At 41.7% G+C, this 23933-nt stretch overlaps 1 protein-coding gene across 1 annotated transcript in view; it reads right to left on the bottom strand.

The window, feature by feature from the left end:
* DNAJC11 (DnaJ heat shock protein family (Hsp40) member C11) overlaps positions 1 to 17516 on the bottom strand; it is a 65041-nt gene extending 47525 nt beyond the window's left edge. The window contains exon 1 of the mRNA XM_031961561.1: positions 17357 to 17516. Within this exon, the coding sequence (XP_031817421.1) occupies positions 17357 to 17428 (72 nt within the window). The 5' untranslated portion in view covers positions 17429 to 17516. The remainder of the gene's footprint in view (positions 1 to 17356) is intronic.
* Positions 17517 to 23933: the final 6417 nt, after the last annotated feature.

Raw genomic sequence — 23933 nt, 5'->3', positions numbered from 1 at the left:
ATTACAGTAGCAGAATGTAAGCTCCTTAAGGGCTTATCCCACCCATTTCCAGGGTCTATAGCAAAGTGCCTAGCACATGGTGGGTATTTCATAAATGTTGGATGGATCTTGTTCTATATTAAACCATGATTTTCAAAGGATCTTTCCCTGTGCAATAAACAAAAGCATTAAGTGTCATGGGTGCTCTTCTTTCTAACTTCAAGAATTAATCTAAGCTGAGCCCATACTAATTTCCCAATATTCTCTCCATCTTCATCCTGTTCTGAACTTTTTTCCTGTTTCTGAACATTTTGGGAATGGGGTCAAACTACTATTTCATCAAACAAGGGGCTTGTAGAAGCCCCTTCCATCTTCCATTCAAAGAGCCAAGCAATTCCTCAATAACTGAATTTTAGAAAGTCATTTGGGGGCAGCTGGAAGTTGAATCAGTCAGGCACAAAACCAGTATTTGTCAGAGGCTGGTTGTGACCCCACGTCTTCCTGACTCTATTCACTGCACCATTTGCCACTTCTCTGCTACCCCAAAGTCTATAATATAGGGCCTGGATTTATAATTTGGGAATTATCTATTCTGGGTCAATCTCCTATATTATTCATTCTCTGATATTTTCAATCATTAATTTCTTTTTTGTCATTCAATCTTCTCTACAGGCATACCTTGTTTTATTATTTTGCATTTCACAGATGTTATTTTTCACAAATTGAAAATTTGTGGTAAACCTGTGTCAAGTAAGTCCATTAATGTCATTTTTCCAACCCTATGAGCTCACGTTTGTCTATGTGTCACATTTTGGTAATTCTCATGATATTTCATCACTATTATATTTGTGATATTACTATTATAAATTGTTTTGGGGCTCCACAAATAGTGTGCTCTGACTTCTCCACCAACTGCCTATTACCCTATTTCTCTTCCCTTTGAGACACAATAATATTGAAAATAGGCCATTTAATAATGTTACAATGGTCTCTAAATGTTCAAGTGAAAGGAAGAGTCAATCAGTTTGTACTTTCTTGTCTTATTTTAAGAAATTCCAGAAAGCCCTTTAAACCTTCAGCAGTCACTACCCTGAGACAACAGTAGTCAAACTGAGGCAAGACCTTCCACCAGCAAGAAGATTACAACTTGCTGAAAACTCAGATGAAGCTTAGTTTTTATTATTATTAATAGTAGGTTTTTTTTAAAGCAATAAAATATTTTTAAATTAATGCATATATTTTTTGAAGACATAATATAATTACAAACTTAACAGATTATAGAAAAGTGTGAACATAACTTTTATATGCACTAGGCAACCCCAAAATTTATGTGACTCACATTACTGCACTGGTCTGTAACCAAATCCACCACGTCTCAGGGTATTCCTATATGAAGTATAGCCTGTCATGGTGGTGAGTTTTAATAGTCTCCTCTCCCAATTTCAAATCATCCTGTTTTCCTTCTTAATCTTAGTTCCATATCTCCCTGACATCTTTTATTACTGATTTAAGTAATAATTTTTAAATCATTTACTATATGCTTATTGATGTTTACTAAAATACAGGTAAATTCTGTTTGTTCTTATGAATTATTATTTCAAATGTGTATATTGATCAAGTCTTCACCAGTTTACTAATCTAGTAACCAAAAAAAAAAAAAAACCAAAAAAAACAAAACCTGACTCTACCTTAAAAGCTATTCAAAATCATTTGCTGTTTCCCAGATTATGATTTTTCTTTATTTTCTTGCATGTAGGCAACAAACAAAAGATTAGCTGGACTTGCATAGCTCTATAGAGTATTAGAGTACCCAGCCATTTCTCGGTTATTAAAATTAAACTAGGTAAGATGGGAGTGGGATATGCAGTTCTACAATGACCTTCTTTAATCAAATTAATAAATGGCTTAATGTGCTATTGATTAAGTAATGGAAATGAGAAGTTTCATTTTTCATAAGTATCATATTCAATAAAATGTTAGATTAGGTCTTTCATCATAACTGAATAGCTAAGGTCATTGGTTCAATATTTCATAAATGATAACCTCTCTCACTATCGTAAAAATACTGACAACATTTCAAAATGTAATGAGATACATAAGTCACTAATAATGAAGTTTTAAGTTATAGTCTTTTTTCTAAAATTCTGGAACAAAATTAAGAGGTGCATCATTCTCTATTTAACAATTGAAAAGTTTCATCATTACCTTCAATCACTCTGTTAATATTTTCTCCTAGAAAATAAATCTATTATAAATTAAGCTTTTATACGCGATAAAATTACCAGAGAATGAGTCCTCTGTGACATGATTGTAAAGTTTAGTAACCTACTATAACTTTTAGGTTAGATATTATAGAAGGCTAAATAAAAGAAACTTCCATTGTAGAAGTCTGGAAAGAATAGTCCCTGATATTAGCTCTAGCTTATATAAACGTAGACAAGCTATGATTTAAAGAAGTGGAAAATTTTGCGTTTAGTCCCTAAAGCAGCTTCGTTCCATTTGCTCTCCTGAAACAAATAATCAACCATCAAAAGTTGCCACCCTTTCACCTAGATAAAACTATGGCTGAAGGAGACTGATAAATTGGACAGTACCTAGAGGCAAGCAACCAAGCAAATGAGGGGGTCTTGAGTTTTTATGTCATGAGGAGGTGTTCAAGTATCTGAAGAGTCATCTCTTGAGAGGGAGATGAGACAGAAGAACCAGCAACAATGGAGAAAAATTGCAGAGGTACATTTCTGTCAGACTAATGGCAAAACTAGTAAGAGCTGTCCCAAAGGGGAATGGGTTGCCTTAGGAGAAGGAAGGTCTTCATTCCCATTTAGTGGAAGTCTTCATTCGGCTTCTGGCTGGCTGGTCACTGATCAGGTAGATTATAATGGGAATTCTCTTTCAGATATGAGTCGAACTAGACAAATGCCAAAGTCTCTTCCAGCTCTAAGATTCTGAAATTCCGAGATTCCATACGTCTGGTAAAGAAACAGCTTAGCTCTGGAATTAATGTATTAGGAAGAAGCCTTTACTGAAAGTTAAGGAAAGACAGTCCCACTAAGCTTCTCTCTTCATTAACTGTTATACAAAGTTAATTTGTGCAAGAGAATACAGGAGTGGCAAGCTTTTATTCATATCAGGGCCATGAGATCTGTAGTTCAAAACTATTTAGACTCAATACCATATGATATGGTATGCCATATGATAACATTTAACACTTAAAATTCGTAATAGGCCCAGTACAGCCTCCACGGTTATGTGTTTAAGGCATGTAATTTCAAACTCAAACTTTAAAGCTGCATTTCTGTGATTGTATTTTAGCAACCAAGCTCCAACAAACCACATTCTATTGAATATTGGGAAGTTTGCCTAATGACTGCCATTGCAGATTCATCACTGCCCATATGCTCGACGCTAATCTGATTTTTAAAACTGCTTCAGCTAATAAAAATCTTTTTTTTTTTTTTTTTTTTTTTGTGATGCTCAGGGCTCATCCGTTTTAATGAAAAAGAGCAGATTTTATAACTAGTTAACATAAACAAAGCACTGCTGCTTTTGATATTGTGCAAAGACTGATTTCTAGTGAGAAAAGTCATTTCGTGGTAACTGACAGAGTCTACTACATTCGTCATTTGGGAGGACTAAAAATATGGGAATTGCTTTGGACTTAGCAACACCCCTCCACTTACTGAATTCTAAACAAGGGCTGATTTCATAACAGAATAAAAGAGCATAGCAATCACCATCAGGGTGATATAGGTTCCTATATTATTGCAGTTCTATTTTTTTCCTTATTGATACACAATACAGTTTTTCTCATGGTCATCTGGAACAGCTTTTGGGAAGTCTAGGAAGGACTCAACACAAACAGGTCATCTCTAAATGCTAAGAAACACCTGGATGTACTGAAAGTCTTCTACTTTTCAGCAGAACAGCACAGTGGAGTTGAGGCAAGCTGAGGAAACTGCAGTGATGGATCTAACACAGGATTTAATTTTGTCATACCTGCCCTGGAAAGGAAGAGTTAGAAGTGCCTTAAGAAAAGAGCTGGCCTTTATATATAAAACATAAACATTTGATTGCACTTCAATTAAAAAAAAATACACAGGAAAGCTACTCAAGCTATCATGATCCTGTGGCTTAAACTGTTGAGATTTTCTTTGGAAGGCAAGCCTTGGTCTCAGTTGAAATAAATAATTACTCCAAAATTGCAGCCAGCTGCTAAAAATGCAAACGTTTATTTCTCCTTACAAATTAGCCCGGTTAGTTGAGGCCTATCTCTCTGCCTGGCTCCAAGAGGTCTTGCAGCTTTTTCCTTGGCTTCTGCCTCTGCTTTCTTCAGCCTCCAGCCAGCTCCGACTAGTGGCTTCTCAATCTCCAGTCTGTGGCGAGTAGTCTTTTCTTCCAGAGTGTTCTGTCTCAGAGCCCTGTTGATGTTCCGGAGAAATTCTTCTTTGCTCCAAGAGCTTCCGCCATATATATCATCTCCCAAAGTGCTCTCTGGTCCTAAGGGAGGTGTGAATTCAGCTCTCATACTACCCCTGAACTCTCCCAAAGGAGTGAACTCCATTGAGTACTTAGATGCTTATGAGCTCTTTAAAGGTGTGAACACAAGCATTGTTCAATCAGTTCCACTTAGTATCTTGTTTCAAGTTCTGGCCCAAAATAACTCTAAGATTAAATTAACTCCAATGTCTTTAACACTTTGTAAAGAAATGTCTTTGTAAAGAAATGTCTTAACACTTTAGTAAAGATTCCAACATCTCCCCTTTTCTTTTGATTTAGAACATAGGTGGTCATAACCTCCTTGACTTCTTAAAGGAGGTGAGAACTCCAAAAAGATGATCATGCCTTCCCTGACATCTCAGGAAGGGAAATGAAAATACCAAAGGAAATAGAAAATCAAATCAGATTAGGGGGTTTCTCGAGGGGCTCACTTGAAACAAGGTGTACATAAATCCATCAGTATGGGAGGCGTTACACACAATTACATAAGCACATAGCAATATAACACAGGCTAGTAGTAATATAACAAACAACATGAATTAACATGAGAATTTACACATTTAAACATTGTCCATTAGTTCATGTGCCAGGAATCCAATGATTCCTGTAAGCTTTGAGGTAAACACAACAACAATAGAAACAAATCCATTTCTACTAACACCACCATTGGTATCAGCACACAAGAAAGTAAAAAGCATTCTTCTTTTGAATTAGGGACACATCAACAGATAATCAATGTCTGCCAAAAGAAAATAAGGTCAAAGTTAGGAGAGGAAGAGCTGCTCTTTTCATCTTTTAGCAAGGGAAATAAAACTTTGGTTCAAGTCTATATACTATATACAAAATCTTCATTTATCTTGGGTCCCAATATGGCTATGAAGATCAGGATTTACACAAAAAATAAATGAGAGAATAGTTATAAATGTCTTACAAAAGGATGATCTTTAATATTCCTTAGTCAAAAGCAGGGATAAATGCAAAGTCTTATATTTGGATTAAAACATTAAATTCCATAAACACAAGTTGGGACTGTTGGGACTAGACTGCCAATGAAAAATGTATAATCTCTAAAGGTCTGTGATTCTGTAAGGGTCTGCTCTAAGGAAAAGCAATGGAAATATTAAGAGGTAGATATGAGAGATATTTTGAAGGAAGATATCAAAGGACTAGGACTGATTGGATATGTGAAACAGTATTTGCTACAGTGCTAGGTAATTAACATATTGATTGCTTGAGGATGACAAAGATGTCTCCAAGTTTTCAAGCCTCAGAAAGAAGAGTGGTGTCCATTGACAGAAAAAACTGGAAAAGACGACTGAAAGAGTGTAACTTGGATAAGCTGACTGAAATAATAATGAAGCATCAAGGTAGAGATATCCAGGAGACTGTTGGAGCTGCAGGGCTGGAGCTAAGATATGATACTGGGACCAGAGATACTGCTATAAATTCATTTGAATCGTTGTATTATTAGTAATGCTCAGATATGAGATACATTTTGACCTCTATAATTCTCAATCATCAATACCAATGTAGTCCTCCTGCTATTTATGAGAGCTTCTAAGTTTAAGGATCCATAATCTCATTCTTCCAACTAATGCAGAGCACAGCTCATCTCTTGAGGGTCCTCTTAGCAGGGTCCAACTTCTAGCTAGCCAGGACCTCAGGAGCAGACACACAGGCTATCACTAGGCTCTCTGTTGGGAAACTACAGCAACCCCCTTCCCCTCCCCATTGCCATTTTATTTATATACACATAAATGAAACATTTTTATACTTTAAATACATTACAAACCTGCAAATATATTTTTTATTGAATGCGTTTAGCTCTACATCACAGTCACTTCTGGGAACCCCTTTCCCATACTAACTCCCTTAGAACAAACAAACAAACAAAAATTAAGCAAAAATAAATATCCAGAACTAAAATAGTAACTTCTCCAAGGAGTTCAACATATTCCTCCACTTTTCTGCAGTAATGCTGGGGGCATATTCTCTGACAGTACTGATGGATAACTCAGAATTTGCCTTTCTTTTGATGCATTTTATTCATATTTTTGTAGTTACTCTAAATGGTTCTTTGGGTACTCTGTATTTCTGTGTCAGTTCATACAAATCTCATGTTTTTATCTATTTTATATTCACTATCTCTTAATGTACAATATGGAAAGCTATTTTTATTTAAAAAATTTTAATAATAGTTTTTTTATTTTCAAAATCCATGCAAAGTTAAATTTTAACATTCATTCTTGCAAAATCTTGTGTTCCAAATTTTTCTCCTTCCCTCCCCCTTACCCCCTCTTCTAGATGGTAAGTAATTAAAAAAAAGGTTAAACATGGGAAATTCTTCTAAACACATTTCCACATTTATCATTGGAAAACTATTTTTAAAAAAGTGTTTTTTAACATTATTATATTTTTCTAGCTTTCGATAAGGTGATACAATCCAAAGAGCCCACTGGATGGAATCCTTTCCCTATCTCTGTGGGCTCCAATCTTCCCCTGATGAGAAGCTACTTTTGTCTTGCTCCAAGTCTTCTATTTGGCAAAGAGAAGGATGTTAAAAAGGAAATTCATTTATGTACTAGGTGAAATTTTAGGAAGATCAACTTTTGAGATTTGACTGATGCAAGCATAGGAAAAACTAAATTTATCAAGCATACAACCCAAATGGATTGTCAAAAAATTTGGGGAAATTTATGAATGAGATTGACTAGAGAGAGGACAGAACCAAGATGGCAGAGTAGCAGGAAGAGTTCCCCTCAACCTCAACTCCTCCAAAAAGATTTAGAAAATGTACTGCGTTGCATTCAGATGGAGAAATCCAAAAATGAGTGACTCATTTTTCCAGCCAGGTCAGCAGAGGGAAACAGAGAGATCAGCATTCACCAGTACAATGGAATGCCAATCCCGGAAGGGATATGCACAAAGTCTCTGATCCATACCAGGGCACGGGTAGCACCTGGCAGCTTTGTTACTCACTACCTAGTTTCAGGTCACAGCTAGAGATGACTAAGAAGAGGCCTTCTTTGTAAGGTGCTGTTCCAGGATAAGGAACAGTCACAGACCCTAGGCAGTATATTGAGAAAAGGGGAAAATTCAGAAATTAGCAGCAGGTGTGTAATTTGGAGCCCCAAGAACAGAGGAGGATGTGAGTTTCAGCTTCTAGCCAAATCTGAAGTCTACAGAGTTTCACAAAGTCCAGACCAAAGGGAAGCCTGCAATTCTGTCACTGAACCAAAAGTGTTTGTCAGATGACAATGGCCAAGTCCAACAGTAATCAACTACCACTCACCTATAAATTAAGGATGATAATTGCACTCATCTCATAGGATTGTGAGAATCAAATGCAGATTCTGAACTTTAAGAGCTCAGACCAGGAGTGGTCTAAAGTCTAAAATCAGATTTTATTCTGAATCAGACCACTTTAGGAACACTGAAAACTTGCAGGTGCCCAAATTACCTCTAGGAGTCAGGAATAACATATATTATTATGTATTATATAAAAATATTATATTATTATATATTATGTTATAACAACATATTATAGTAATATAATATTCAATATCGTAAGAAAACAGCAAGAAGACTAATCCTCTGCAAGTGCACAGAGCCCAGCCCTAACATCAAGTCTAAAATCAGGAAGTTGGTTGGAAAAATGAGCAAACAAGAATCCTATCATAAGAAGATGTCATGGAGGCAAGGACATCTGAAACATAAACTCAGAAGAGAATGACTTCAAAACAGCTTCAAGCAAAATCTCAAAAAAAATTAAGCAAGGGAACAAAATTCAACTAGAGTTCTCAGAAAATATGAGCAAGGGTTAAAAATCTCTCTCTCGCTCTTTCTTCATTCATTTATTTATTTTTAAAAACAAACAGTGTAGTAGAAGAAAAAAAATAGAGAAGAATTGTAAAGAGATTGTCTAGATAGTTTGATCCTTTCAAATTCTGGTATTCAATAAGCCAAGAAGACTGGAAGGAATATGAAAAGTAAACAAAGGGTAAGGGCTGAACTTTGGAAGAAGATACATGTAAGAAATACTTTTTTTTACAGTATTTTTCCTAAACCATCTCCTCCATCAGATGTCCCCAGTTGTTCTGCCCCCAGAACAAGTGTTCTGGGATTTGGTGGGAAATTCAAGGATTTTAAGATTATTTGAAGAAATTCAAATTACCCGAGAGAAGAAAATGGGGACTGTTGGAAAAGGAAAGATTTTTTTTTTTTTTAAAACACTCTTTTGTCAGAAAATACAAAAGCTGAAAGGTCATACAAATACAAATGCAATCGAATTTAAACCCAGGAACTATATTTGATTCTTAGCTCTGCCACTGTGTAGCCTTAGATAATAAGTCCTGTCTTTTCTCGATCATAGTTTTCTTATTAGAAAAAGGAGGGAAAAGGGGTGTGCTAGATGGAACCAGTTCTAAATCCACACAATCTCAAAATTCAAAGGACATCCTTTGAAATGGTAAACTTAAGAGAAATAAAATTTGTTAAACTGTTTACTCAAAGATGAGCAAGTCATTTCAACTGTCTTAGTTCCCTCATGTCAAATGAGAGTTGGACTAGATCAAACTCAAAGAAACCTGACCACAGAAAACCACATATTAACATGATCTATGTTCTATTGCATTTTTGTTTATTTTGCTATTTCTCAATCATACTTTAATTTTGTTCAGGTTATACTAAGAACCAGACAGCTCATTCACTTCTAAATGCAATGATCTTGCTATAGGAAGTATATAAATAAATGGCTGGTTATAGATACTACTTGAAGAAGCCGGGCTTCTTCATTTTAAGGCTCTACCTCCATAAGGCTGATCATATCTTCCTGCCCAAACACATCCTTTTTGGTATCTACTGGACCAGAAGCAATGAGGGTGGATCCTGGATGTCAAGCTTTATCTTCCCATGACAACAAACCAATACAGAGAGAATTCAATGTCTTTTATTTCCAATACTCCTTTCTTTTGATTTTCAGCACTTTGGGACTATGGCAGCACCTATAAGGCCAATATCTTTCTGGAGAAGCCTATGAGAACTTGGAATTTCTACTCTGAGCTACTGGATCAGTGATGTAGGTCCTTTAGGACCATCTTATCTCATCCTTTCAATAAAATTACATTCTTCTGGGTGGATACAACATGTTCATAAGTAAATATAAACATATACAAAGTAAACACAAAGTTATTTTTGGTCTTAGTGGGAAGGTATTAACAATTGGCCTGTAGGAAAGGATTCTGGGAGGCAGCAACATTTAGGTCAAGCCTCAAAAGGAGTCAGGGTTTCAAAGAAGCCAAGAGGAAGGACATTCCAAGCTGTGTGGTATGGAAGGGTCAAGTGAAGGCTAAGGATGAAGGGCATGGAAAGTTTGTGGGTAGAAGGGAAGAAGCCAGTGGAGAAGGGAAAGCTGAAAACTAGGGAGAGAATGGGGATAACTCAAGACTCAAGCTGCACTGGATCCAGAGTGTAAGGAGAGGGCCTTAGTGAGAAGGATCACCTGATCTTCTGCAACTGTAGCAAAATAAGATAAAAATGGAGCATGATGCAGAGGTGAAATGTGGAAGCAAAGGGAACCCTGGACAAATGGCTTCACATTTTTTTGGGTAAAATATTTGTTCAAATCATCTTCTGAGAAGAAGCGAGCACAAAACTGCTGCTGGAGGGCCTGTGATAGCATTAATCAGGGAAGGAAGGGCTGCAGGGCAGGCTCAGTTGAGATTAGATAACCTAAATGTATAGTGAACCAGCAGGAATAGAGGATTTGGGTTTGGAGAAAGCCAAGAGGGAGCAGGACAATGGGACTCAAGAGTGGAGGGCAGTAGAGAGGACTAAGGTTGTGAAGGGAAGAAGGAGCAAAGCAGGGAGGCCAGCCTGGGGGAGCAGTGTCTGCCAGGAGGCTGCGATGGGGCTGGAGGATTGTTTCAGATGCATGAGAGCCATCAAAGGTTGTACAGGAGATGTGGGTCAGGCCCTCAGGTGTGGCAGAAAGCCAGAGAGGAGAGGAGGAAGCCTATCAATGAGGGTCAAAAAGAAGAGTACAAAAGCTGCCTGGAAGCATGACATGAAAAGAAAACCAACGTCTTGGCGATGGGAAAAGGAAGAAAAGATGGAAGTGGGTCAGATTTCATCTTCTTGGGCTCAATGATCTCTGTGGATGGGGACAGAAGCCATGACACAAAGATGCCTGCTTGGAAGAAAAGCTGTGGCTCATCTGGACAGCCTACCAAAGAGTAGACATCCTTTGGCTGACAAAGGCCCATCTAGTCTAAGCCATTGTTTTTCCAGCAGCAATGCATGGCTGTGAGAGCTGGACTATGAGGGAAGCTGAACTCCAGAGAATCAATGTTTTCAAACTATGTTGCTGGAGAAGACATCTGAGAGTCTTTTGATCATCAAATCAGTCAATACTTAAATTAACTCAAACTACTAACTGGAAGGTCAAATAATGAAGTTGATGTGTAAATACCTGGGTCACATAATGAGAAGATGGGACTCGATGGAAAAGACCATGATGTTCAGAAAGACTGAAGATGAAAGGGAAAGGCAGAGAATAAGATGGGTAGATAGTGTTATGGAAGCAACAAACATGAGCCTAGACAGATTTCAAGATGTAGCGGAGGATTAAAGGGCCTGGCTTGCCATAGTCCATGGGGTCAAGAAGAGTTGCGACTGAACCACAAAGCTGTGTGGGAGAAGTGGAGGGAAGGTACAGATCATAAGAACTGAGGAAGCTGATGAACTGAGAATTAGGGGAATCTTAGGCACATTAACATCTAAATTGAAGCTCCAGAGAATAAGGAAAAGATTGGAGTAGAAAATAAGGTGTTCCAGAGAGTGAACTTGAGAATGGAGGGAAATGAATGACCCAGAGAATGGAGGGAAATGAGAATGGAGGGAAATCAGTCAGTAAACATTCATCATGAGCCAATTATTATTATGAGCTAAACTAAACACAGGGGATAGAAAGAAAGGCAAACAAAACAAAACAAAACAAAACAACAACAACAAAAACAAGCTTTATCTTGAGACAGGACAACTACTGGGATATAAATAGGGTAATATATTTGGAGTGAGTAAATTTCCAGAGAAGCTGATGAGTAAGAATGGTAGGGGAAGAGTCAAGAAGTGGCAGAGAAGAGCAAAAAGCAGGCCTACCCTTTCTCCAAGTCCTGTGTGGAAAGAGGGAGGATTGAGGGAAGGCACATCAAGTACTAGAGAGGGTGGCAAAGGATACAGAGCCTTCTGGGAGGAAAGCCAGACTTCAAGAAAACATAAGGTGCATGAGAGGATGAGATCTAATATAAAAGGGAACAGGCTGGGAGTTCAGAGGACATATTGAAAAGGGGAAAGCACTTTGGTCATACCAAATCTTACGTCACTCTCTTGACCTTTTTATAATATATCCTTATTTGACTTGGAATTTCATTATTTAATGAAGTACTCTAAATTTTAAAAAGATTTCCTCGTGTACCGTTCATATGCAAAAAATTTCTTGATTCAGCAAATGAGTCAAGCAAGAACAACAGAGATGATTCTGTCATATCAGAAAAGATGCTCCTCAGTTGAACTCAGTTGAACTGCAAGACCAGTTCTGATTCCATAGAACAGATGGTGAACCAATGCTTGTCACTCTAAGGAGAAGTGGAAGATGACAATGGCAGAATGGTCATGCCCTGTCAGACGGCTGGTCACTTTTACTGAACAGTTTTCCTTTTATAAGATAGGATTAAGTGGGGGAAGTGGGAACATCAGGAAAAATAAAACACAAAGTATATCAACAAAACTTTTCTGTTCACAAGAAGGGCTACTCCACTTATTTTAAGTGATTTTTGCTCATAATAATACACGTAAGGATCACCCAAATTAAGTTCCTTTCCATTTAAATTCACTGACACTCAAGATATTGGATTTGCAGACCATACCACTCTGATGGCAGAAAGTGAAGAGAAATCAAGAGGGTTCTTGACAAGGGTGAAAGAAGAGAGTGTAAAAACTGCCTTGAAGTGTAACATCAAAAGAAAATTAAGATCTTGGCAACTGGTCCCATTACTTCCTGCTGAAAAGAGGCAGAGGAAATGGAAAGTGTCAGATTTTATATTCTTGGTTTCAAAGATCATGCAGAAGTGATTGTAGCCATGATATTAGAAGATGCTTGCACTTTGGAAGGAAAATCATGGCAAATATAGACAGCACACTAAAAAGCAGGGACACCACTTTAGCTACAAAGACTGAATAATCAAGGCTATGATTTTTCCCAATAGCAATATAAGGCTGTGAAGGTTGGATTTTAAAGAAAGCTGAATGCTGCAGAATCAACGCTTTTGAATTGTGGTGTTGGAGAAAACTTTTGAGAGCTCCTTGGACAGAGATTAAATCTATCAATCCTTAAAAGAAAGGCTACTAATTGGAAGGTCAAATAATGAAGCTGAAGTTTAAATACTCTGACTGCATGAAAATGGGTCTCTTCAGTGTAAGAGAGCACAATGTCTGGAAAAGACTAAAGGCAAAAGGAAAAGGGGACAGCAGAGGATGAGATAGATTGAGAATGTCAAGAACATGAGCTGGCAGATTTTGAGAGATAGTGAAGGAAAGAAGGGGCTGACATGCTAGAGTCCATGTGGTCATGAAAAGTCAAGATGGGTCTGAGTGATCAATAACCGCCACCATGAAATGTCTTAAGAGACAGCTCAATGGCACGGTGGATAAGAGTGCTAAACTGGAATTTCGAAGACCCTTGTGAATCCTGTTTCAGAACACTTCTAAACTGCACAACCCAGGACAAATTCCTTCCGTTCTTTCTGCCTGATTTAGTCATCTGTAAAATGAGGGGGTTAGATTGTCTGGCCTGAGGCCCCTTCCAGTACTAAATTGAGTCACATATTGTTCTAAATCATCAGAATTCTTTGTCCATTTATTCCTCCTCTCATAAAGAATTACATTGAGTAAAACTATGATAAACGAATGGCAAATCCAAACTGCTTACTTACTGAAATTTCTTTTAAAAAATTTAGAATTTATAATACATAAGTATAACATAAAATAAGAAATTCAATTTGTTCTTTGCAGTTTATGCTAAGTGATTTTCAGATATGGTGAGAACACTAGGAAATTTTTATAGAAGCAAAGAATTAAGCCTGAAATCTAATTTCTATAAAATTGTATAGATCGACAATATAGTGAATCACTATGAAGGAATTCCCTCACCAAGTTACAAGCACAGAATCACCTCCCGAGCTCAGTCAGATCTTGAGCACTTCTCTCTAAGTATCTTGACACACTCAGTGAGAAATGCCCAGGGAGTAATAAATCACATTCCCAATGGAAGATGGGCTGATGAGGGCTCCACTTTGAAAAAGGGAAATCTAAGATACACAGGGAAAGTGAGTCGTTAATAAAAACTGACATGCTGGTTATGCTTTAGAATTTGCAAAGCACTTTCTACACATTTTCTCATTTGAGTCTCACAATAATGCTGTGTGTGAGGCAGAGGTTATGGGTCTTGTGCTCACCTAAGAGGTAAAGAAACCAAGGTTCATTATAGGCTTATGGGTAAGCATCTCATATTTCATTCACTGGAATACAAACTTAAAGAATATCTTAAATGTGAAAAATGGTTAAAAATGAAATGTGATTTCTGTACATTTCATTTCTCAAACTGCCTCCACATGAGATGTCTCAAAAAAAGCTGGTGATCACACTCAGCTCTGCAACTCTGAAACTACATAATTGAAGAGCATCAATATGAATGAATCCCTTCTCCCAGTTTCCCCCAAAGCATCAAACCAAAAAACACAAGACTGAAATAGCTCAGAGAGCCAATACCACTTTTCTGTCAACTAAATCCGTTAAACTAAATAGGATCACATCAAACCATTAAAATTAATCTATATCAGGTCTGGATTCTAACATGTCCAGTGCTTAGCACAATGCCTGCCATATTGTCAGTGCTCAATAAATGTTTACTGACTGATCTTAGAAAATACCTTGATCCCAAAATCTAAGTGTCAGCTCCCCAACTTCTTTCTTATATTAAGACACAACGTCAACTAACAAAATGTGAAGGGTCCTCAAAAGACTCAATGTGGACTTAAGCTGAGATAATTTAAATATGTTGGGGATATCCTGCAGAGATTTATTCAAGGTGAGACATTAAGGATGACTCCTTGAAAAGGATTTCATTTATATGATGATAGATGCCAACGAATGATGGAAAAAGAGGGAATTTCTTACTTTCACGTCTGATAACGGAAAGTTAACCAAACAACAATAGCTCTGCTCATGTTACAGTGAGAAGGAAGAGTGATAGATTTGTTGCCAGAGGGCCCGAGTTTGAATGCTACCACTGCCACTATCTGAGTGACCTTGGACTGTATCATGATGGATTTGGACCAGATGACCTTTACAGCTCCTCCAGACTCTAAACTGATGCATCTACATTCATGAATGGTAATCATGGCTCTTTAGCTACTTGGTTTTGCCAGCATCAGTCTTGCACATTGTTACTTGTCCTGAACACATACAGATTTTTCTGCAGTGAGAAGTAATTGATATGGATTTCACTTATTTTACTGGTTGTGGGCTCCCCAAAAAGAATAGAAGCTGAGAAAATGTTTTTAGCAGAGGATATAAATTAGAATCAGAGAACGTCAGAGCTGAAATACCCTCAGATACTAAGGCCTAGACCAATGTTCTCATTTTACAAATGAGGAAATGGATTTGCCCAAGCTCACCCAGTTGGAATGTCAGAACCAGGCCTTAGAAGCCACAAGTTTCAGAATGGTTTGGTGGGGAAGACAACCTGGATGTGTCTATAAGGACAACATGGACACTGTCCAACACTGGTTAGATTTCTTTTTGCTGCCAGAAACCATGGGACACAGAAGTGAGGTGACTTCAGGGAAGGGAGGCTAAGCAGTCCGTGACCAAGTGTGCACCAGAAGTCCTAGTCCCTGGGGTGGCCCCATGTCCTTGGCCAAGGTTGTCTCCTTGGATCAGGACAAAAGGACACCTAACATACCCAGAGGCCCATGGAGGCCGATCAAGGACAGAGGACCGGGCTCTGATTCCTCCTTCAATGTGACTATCTGGGTGACCTTGAGCAGCTGACTCGTCTCCTTGGGCCTCAGTTTCCTCATTGGGAAAAATGAGAAGATCAGACTAGGTGTCTCTGAGGTTCCCTGGGGCTCGAGGTTTGTTCAGACCCTGGGGCAGCTTAGCAAACTGAGGTCTGGAGGGCTCGTCCAAGGTCAACAAATGGAGGCGCCAACAGGACTCAAACACAGGTCCTGCGCCACCCAACCCAGTTCTTTTTTTAAATGTTTATCCACTGAAGCCTTGGGAGGAGGGAAGGCCACAAGCTGGACATCCTAAGAGCAGGGTTCAGGTTCCCTGTTCCAACACTCCCTCCTTAGGTGGTGAGCTAACCAGAGCGCTGCTCCCCACCTCGCCCACTTACTACCGGAGACGTCCTGCACAGAAAGGCTTCCCTGGACGGGCCCGGCTCCTCTCTAAAAAGCAGGGCTGGGCCCCGGGGTCTCCAAGGCCCCTTCGGCTCAGACTCTTCTGCAGGCTTGAGCCCTTTGCACCTTCTAAGACCTTGGTCTGATATTTACAATGCTCTCGGATCCCTCTCTAAGTGTGACATTTAATGCTCTCAGGGCCCTCGCTAGGTGTGACATTCAATGCTTTCAGGTCCCTCTCCAGGTGTAGCATTTATGACTCTCAGGGACCTCTCTAGGTATGACATTCAATGCTCTCAAGTCCCTATCTAGTGAGACATTCAACACGGTCAGACTCCTCGGCGGATAAGACAGTCAATGCTCTCAGACCCTTCCCCAGGTGTGACATCCAAGGCTCTCAGGTCCTTCCCCAGGTGAGATATTCTATGCTCTCGGGGCCCTCCCCAGGTGTGACATTTATGACTCTCGGGGCCCTCCCCAGGGGGGGACATCCAAGGCTCTCGGGGCCCTCCCCAGGGGGGACATCCAAGGCTCTCGGGGCCCTCCCCAGGGGGGACATCCAAGGCTCTCGGGGCCCTCCCCAGGGGGGACATCCAAGGCTCTCGGGGCCCTCCCCAGGGGGGACATCCAAGGCTCTCGGGGCCCTCCCCAGGGGGGACATCCAAGGCTCTCGGGGCCCTCCCCAGGGGGGACATCCAAGGCTCTCGGGGCCCTCCCCAGGGGGGACATCCAAGGCTCTCGGGGCCCTCCCCAGGGGGGACATCCAAGGCTCTCGGGGCCCTCCCCAGGGGGGACATCCAAGGCTCTCGGGGCCCTCCCCAGGGGGGACATCCAAGGCTCTCGGGGCCCTCCCCAGGGGGGACATCCAAGGCTCTCGGGGCCCTCCCCAGGGGGGACATCCAAGGCTCTCGGGGCCCTCCCCAGGGGGGACATCCAAGGCTCTCGGGGCCCTCCCCAGGGGGGACATCCAAGGCTCTCGGGGCCCTCCCCAGGGGGGACATCCAAGGCTCTCGGGGCCCTCCCCAGGGGGGACATCCAAGGCTCTCGGGGCCCTCCCCCGGGGGGACATCCAAGGCTCTCGGGGCCCTCCCCAGGGGGGACATCCAAGGCTCTCGGGGCCCTCTCCACGAGAGACACTGAACGCTCTGAGACTTTTCCCCAGGGGTCGCCCTCGTGACTGTCAGCCCCCCCCCCCGTCGCGTCACTCAGGGCTCTCCTCGGGCCGCCGGCCAGGGGCCCAGGGCCACGGGCAGCCCGCATGGAACCTCGGGGCCGGCGTGGGATGGGGGGGCCCCCTCCCGCACGCGGCCTCTGCGGCCAGGCCGCTCCCGGGCGCCCGGAGGCGGCGGCGGGGCCCTCGGCCGGCGCGGCGGCCCCTGCTCGCCCCCCCGGCGGGCTCGGCGGCCCGCGGGCCTCACCTCCCGGCGCACATTCAGCAGCGAGTAATAGTCTTCGTTGTCCAGCTCCTCCTCGCTCAAGGCCGTCGCCATCTTTCCGACCTTTCACCCCGGCGGACGGGAAGGTCCGCTCACCAGAGGGAGGCGTGACACCTCCTCTTCCTCCCGTCCCGGAACCTGAGGGCCCGGCCCACGCGGAGGAACAGCACGCGGGTCGCTACAGCGACCCCTGGCGGCTCGGAGCCGCGACGCAAGCGCAGGCGCAGGCGCGAGGGGCTTCTTCTTTCCCCTACCAAATCCCGCCCCGCCTGTCAAAGCCAACCCCGCGGCGCGCATGCGTGGTTGCCCTCTCGCCTGGCAGCCCAGAAAGTGAGGGCGGGCTTCTGACCTGCGACCCACGGACTCACGGGTGGCTCTGGCAGCCCTCGCCGTTATTGCTTTCTGAACCCATCCGCTGTCACCCCGACCCCGGACCCTAATAAACCAACCCCCCAGAATCGGACAGCACGTGCCCGGGAGGGCGATGTCCGGGGCAGCATCCTAGCTGCGTCTCAGGACCCTGGGGGGCTGCAGCTGCCGCGGGCCGCTGGGACCAGCCACTGCCCTCCCCTTTTACCAGGATATGGGGCGAGAGACCCAGGCCCAGATCTAGAAAAAGCCTCCAAGCCCGGCCCCCGCCTTCTGTACCCCCTCATTTTAGAAGAGAGTGAGAACCAGGGAAGTTCTAGCCCCAGAGCTGGGAGGGGCTTTCAGGTTAGCCCACTCCCCTCATTGAGACCCAGAGAGGGGAAGGGGCTTGCCCCAAGGTCTCACACGGAGCAGAGGAGAGTCCGGCTTCGGAGCTCCCCACTCCCACCCTCCCGGAGAACGGACCTTTGCAAACTCTCCCTGGCCTCCCCGCTGGCCCTATTTTGCCCGCAGGGCAGAGCTGGCTGGGGAGGAGAAATGAACCCTTTCCAGATCTAAACAGAGCAACCCCCACTTTTTGTGTAAGTTCTCCAAAGCTCACTGTACCCCCTCTCCCCCACCCCCTCCCCCCGCCGTCCTCCTCCCGAGAGGCTTCTGTAGTCCCCGCTGCTGACTTCCGCGGCTGCTACTTGCAACTGACTTGCTGGGAAGCTCCGGGCTTTGCACGCGCTTCTCCTTTCCCCTAGCGCTCCTGGCTACTTCATCCGGGCTTTTCCTCCATGGCTGGGCAGGAAGGACCTCCTGGCTTTGCTTTTTCATCGCTGCCGTATATTTTAACAACACCTTGTCATTATCTTGCGGCTTGCCCGCTGAGGTAGTTTCCATTTGGTTCCCCAGCATAATTGTCCCTGGCAGGCTTTCCCTACCTCCAGCCTTGTATTCCAAAGTCATTTTCATGTAAATTTCTACCTCATCATTTGGCTGTGGCGCCTAATTAATTAAAACCTGGTGCCTGTCGCTCTTGGTGAATTATTAAAAATGTCTTGGTCACAATAATCTGAATGATTGAAGTGTCTTAGAAATGATACAATTTTCACGAGGAAGGTGGGCAGGTCTGGCTGTTTGGTACTGAGTGACCTGTCCCAGCACCTCATCGTTTTGCAAGAATGTTTGTGGTTCCTTAACTAACCATCACTTCCCAGCCATCCCAGTTGTCCTTCACAAGTAGGCCTCCTGGGAAGCTTCAGCCACCTGCCTACAGATTTGAGAAGTTGATTTCTTTCACTTCCTAATTTTTGTCCAGATGTGCACCATATGTGCCTCCTGTGACATCCCTTCCCATAATCCAGTCCTCTTAGGATTCTTTACCAGGAGACACTTGGAGTACATTTGGTGTCCAAGAGTATTAAGTCAGTCCTGAACCGCCATTCTAGTCTAACGAATTAAATGCTAGTTTTTTTAGATAGGGCGGCATCTCTTCCCCAACATTTCCTATTAGCCTTCACATCTATCCAGTAACTTGTAGGGTTTTTCTTTTTCTCCTCAAAAATGATATTCGAGCTTAAAACTACATGGTGGAATATTTGGCTTTTTTGGTGAATATTTTACATAGTAAAAAGAATTCCATGCAAAAAACTACAATGTTAAATGGATTCCTTTTTTCCTTGGATTTAAGAATATTAGTCTGTATTGCTTGCTCAGACAGAGGCAGTTTAGGTGTATCAGTGGATGGTCTACTGGGGCTGGAATCAGGAAGACCTGAGTTAAAATTTTACCTCAGTCACTTCCTAACTGTGTGATACTGGGCAAGTCACTTAATCCTGTTTGCCTCAATCTACTAGAGAAGGAAATGGCAAATCCCTCCAGTATCTTTGCCAGGATGGGTATGGTCCAAAAGGTCACGAAAAGTCAACCGCAGCATAACGGCTTGCTCTTAGGAAGGAGTAATAGTCTATCATTCTATTTTGAACCAAGCTGACTCTGGAAATTGCTGAATGGAGACAGAAAGACTTGGATTCTAGTCTCACCTATACTTTGTGACCTTGGTCAAATTGCAACTTTGGTTTATTTATCAGTAAAATTGAAGTAATAATGTTTCCCTCAAGTGAATCAAATGAAATAATGTGTGTGAAAATACTTTTTAAATTAAAGTGCTGTACAAACACAAGGTATTATTGCTTAAATAAACAGCCTATTTCCGTAAGCCTAGGACTAAATTTCTGTGATTGAGAATGATCTGTTTTTTATTGTCACTGGAATAAAGTGAATAGTAGCTCGAGGGTTCTCTGCCTTTGTCCTCTCTTGGATCCATGATGTTTTTTATTATGGCTACTTGGATTATAGTCGTGGCAAATGGAAAGCAACACAGATACATCACAGACCTGAAATATGTTTGTTATGTACTTTGCTCTTTGGTTCTATATTCCTAAAAACTTTGTTCTATATGAGAAAAAATGAAAAGAGAAAAACAATACGTAAGTTAAGCACACATACACACACACTCACACAGAGCCAAAAAACCTCTCACAACAGAGCTGCTGACAGAATTCAGCTGTATATTTTAACTTCCTGCCCCCGAGGATTGCTGTCTTCCCATTGGATGAAGCCACAAAAGTCATTTGTACCGAGCAGTAAAGCTATATCTAAAAAAAAAAAAATCTATTATGGAATTCGCTTATCTTTAAATGGCATATATAACAAAATTTATCTTCAGTGTTCATATTCAAAATGACCCCCAAACATTTGGTCTCCCAGGACAGCCACTGTGTTCAGTGGTTCAGGAAGCTGCCAGCCGTTAATGACGGCTCTGATGCCCTCAGCAAGTACAGTGGGGGTCATTCATTTCATCCCCTTCATCTGAGTGATAGCGGCAATACTGAGAGAAGAGGTGAGCAGCCCGTCCAAGCCACTTCTATGTCAGTACTGAATCCCTGCACTTCCTCTATAATTCAGGAGGAGAAATTACCTATAATCTTTTTATTATTCTCTTGTCACTGAGTCCAGAATGGGATTTAGTACTCGCTTGCCATTCACTGCCTGGTCTTCTTCTATCCCTGTGAGCTATGATAACCCTTTAAAGAAAGGTTCAGGGGAAAAAGAAATCCTTAGTTATAGGTACCGGTGTTAAATTCTGTCTTAACTTATCTGAACCTTTAAAATTTCGGGGTTGTTCTTGGCTTTTTGGCTTCATATCTTTAGCTAATTTAACCCAGATGACAACAGCATTATCTAAGGCTGATTCAGACTGAAAATAAGCCAGAGGATATATGTGGTTTATAAACAGCCATGCATTTCTCAGACCGTAGTGTTTTTTTTTTTAATGTTTTATTGATGCTTTTATCTACATTGCTGTCATTTCCTAATACCATCCTCTGCCTCCACAGAATGAACCCTCTCTTGAAACAAAGAAATAGAGTTGGACACAGCAGCCTGAGACACAGACCGTGGCTGGCAATAGAAATTTCATTCCACCTCCATCGTCCACCACCTCTCCATCAGGAGGGGAGAGATCAGATTCATCAGCAGATGTCTAAAGTCAAAATGGAACCTAATGCCTTCTGCTATTGTTTGCCTTTATATAATTGTTCTCGTGGCGCATACTGTGCTCTTGATTTTGAACACTTCTTTTTTGCATCAAATTTCTTTGAGCTGTTCATGCATAGTATTTGAACCAGTTAGCCAACAGGCAATTATTAAGCTCTTTCTACAGATTAGATTCTGGGTAAAGCTCTGGAGATAGAAACACACACAAAAAAGTAAAACAGTCCCTGCCCTCAAAGAACTTATATTCTAACAGGGAAGGTGATGCAAAGAGAGCTGAAAGGGGGTAGAAAGAGGTACTTACCAGGCGACTTAGTGACTAAATCTGGTTGGTCCAGGCTCTTCCCCTCAAAATGGAGGATCTAGGGAAGATGGGCCCACTGTGATGAGGTAGCTGAGGCAATAAATTAATTCACTAAAACCTTTTTTGTAATTCTTCCATGAAAGGGAATCTATTTCCTGTTCAGCCCCTTTTGCTGAGATGGAAGTTCACAGGGCCGCTCATAACTGATCAATTGTGCTGATCCCTCCCCTTTTTTCTTTGTTTCTAAAAAATACTATCTTTTATGGAATGGCTTCTGGGGAGGCAAGAGGGATATGGAAAGAAACTGTGGTCAGACACACACACACACACACACACACACACACACACACAGAGACACGAGCTGCTATAAATTCTATAAATATGTAGGGGATCTTTCCCTCAGTTCTCCATTTCCTGAGGAGATTTTTGTTTTTTTTTAATATGATTTTTTTCAGGAATTCTCAAGATTCACTGGTGCTCAAGGCTTCATTTTTCAGAGGAAGAGGCAATTCTCTGTGACCTCATGTATATGGAGAACTTCTACTTAATTTGGGGTCAGGTGGAATGCTAAAACTGCTTTTACAGTTTGGAAGTGGCTTCTAACAAATCAAGATCTGTCCTTGGTAAATGCCTCCTAGCAGCCCCACGTTTTGATGATCTATGGGATGCTGATTTACAAACAATAGCAATTATTGTCGCACCCTGATTTTATGGGGAATAAACCAGCTCTGCTGGAACTTTTGGAGGATTAAAAAAAAAAAAGGAATATATTTTCTTTTCCTTAGGGCAACTAAGTATGGATAGAATGCCAAGCCTGGACTCAGGAAGATCTGAGCTGGAATAGGGTCTCAGAAATTCACTAGACACTCACTGACTCTATTGGTTTCAATTTCTTCATCTGTAAAATGAACCAGAAAGGAAGATGGCCAACCGCTTTAGTATGTTTGCCAAGAAAATCCAAAATAGGGACACAAAGAAACAGCAGAACACCAATAACCCCCTCCCTCATCCTACTAACCCTTATCATAGCCTTCCACTTCCTCCTTAGGTTTACTAATTTTGTGTTTTGTTGTTGTTTTTTTTTTGCAAAGCAATTGGGGTTAAGGGACTCTGCCCAGAGTCACAAAACTAGGAAGTATCAAGTGTCTGAGATCACATTTGAACTCGGGATGGGTGCTCTATCCACTGCACCATCTAGCTGTCCCAGGTCTGACTCAGAGTTCTTCAACATCAACTTCTGTGACCTCCATCTCTTTCATTTCACCCAGTCACAAGGACAGGTTCGCCTTAAGACTTTTTGTCACTTGAGACTCCTCCACTCCCAAGGTTTTAGGGGAACTTTCTCTGAGCACAATCTTCTGCCCACCTAATTTTCTCATTCTTCCACATTTATCTTTCCCCCTGAATCTGAAAACCTTAACCTTTTTCCAACCTTTGAAGCTTTGGACTTTTTCTGCCTTCATTTGCTTTCCCCACTGTTGGGGAGGTTCATTGGAAGGTCCCAGAACCATCCCAAGGAATGGACCCTTAGCTGGCCATTTCAAGACTGACCCCCATGGCACTCTAGAATTCTTCTAGCCCTCAACTATACACTGAGTTCCCCACATTGGGCCCCCTTCATTGTCTGCTTTCCCTGTCATAGGCCAATAATGATTTTTTCCCATGTGCTACTTATTTTATATAATCATGCTGTCTTGGCCAGGTTCCACCGGACTGTAAGCTCCTTGTACTACTCAGAGATCTTTATACAGAGCCTTCCATGCATAAGATAGACATCTGATAAATCAATGACAAGTGGCAGCATTCAAGTTACCAACAATTAATTTTATTATCCTATCGGACGATCACTTGCAATCACTGGGAGGAGAGACTCCCATTGATGAGATAACATAAGCCTTTATAATATTGGGATACTGAACTTACACCTATGATGGTTTTTCACTTCAACAATCTGAGTATGATATTCCTGGCTTCTTCTTTTGGATGTGTGGTTTGCAAAGGTAATTTCAAGGGGCCCGTGGGAGCTCAAAATGTTATACCGTCTGGCCAAAAGCTTTCACAGCGTGAAACAATCTTGATGAGGTGGAGAACAGATAAGTAGCTCATCCACAGGGAAGAGGTGAGCTGGTTAAGTGGTCACAGTATTCGAGACCCATAAACAGCAAACACAATGTTCAGATTGTCCATTAGCCAGCAGAGGGCAGGCATGTGGTCCCAACCAACAGAGAAATGGACAAAGAAAACTTCAAGATGTAAAATACATAGGTTTTTGTAAAAGCTTCATAAATATGGTTCCTCTCTCACCCATTCAGCAAGAGGTGGTTCCTTACAGATGCTAAAATTAAT

Source organism: Sarcophilus harrisii, chromosome 3 (genome assembly GCF_902635505.1).
Source record: "Sarcophilus harrisii chromosome 3, mSarHar1.11, whole genome shotgun sequence".
In the NCBI taxonomy this organism is placed as follows: Eukaryota; Metazoa; Chordata; class Mammalia; order Dasyuromorphia; family Dasyuridae; genus Sarcophilus; species Sarcophilus harrisii.
The sequence above is the reverse complement of the archived record's forward strand: the minus strand, read 5'-3'. Positions and strand labels throughout refer to the sequence as shown.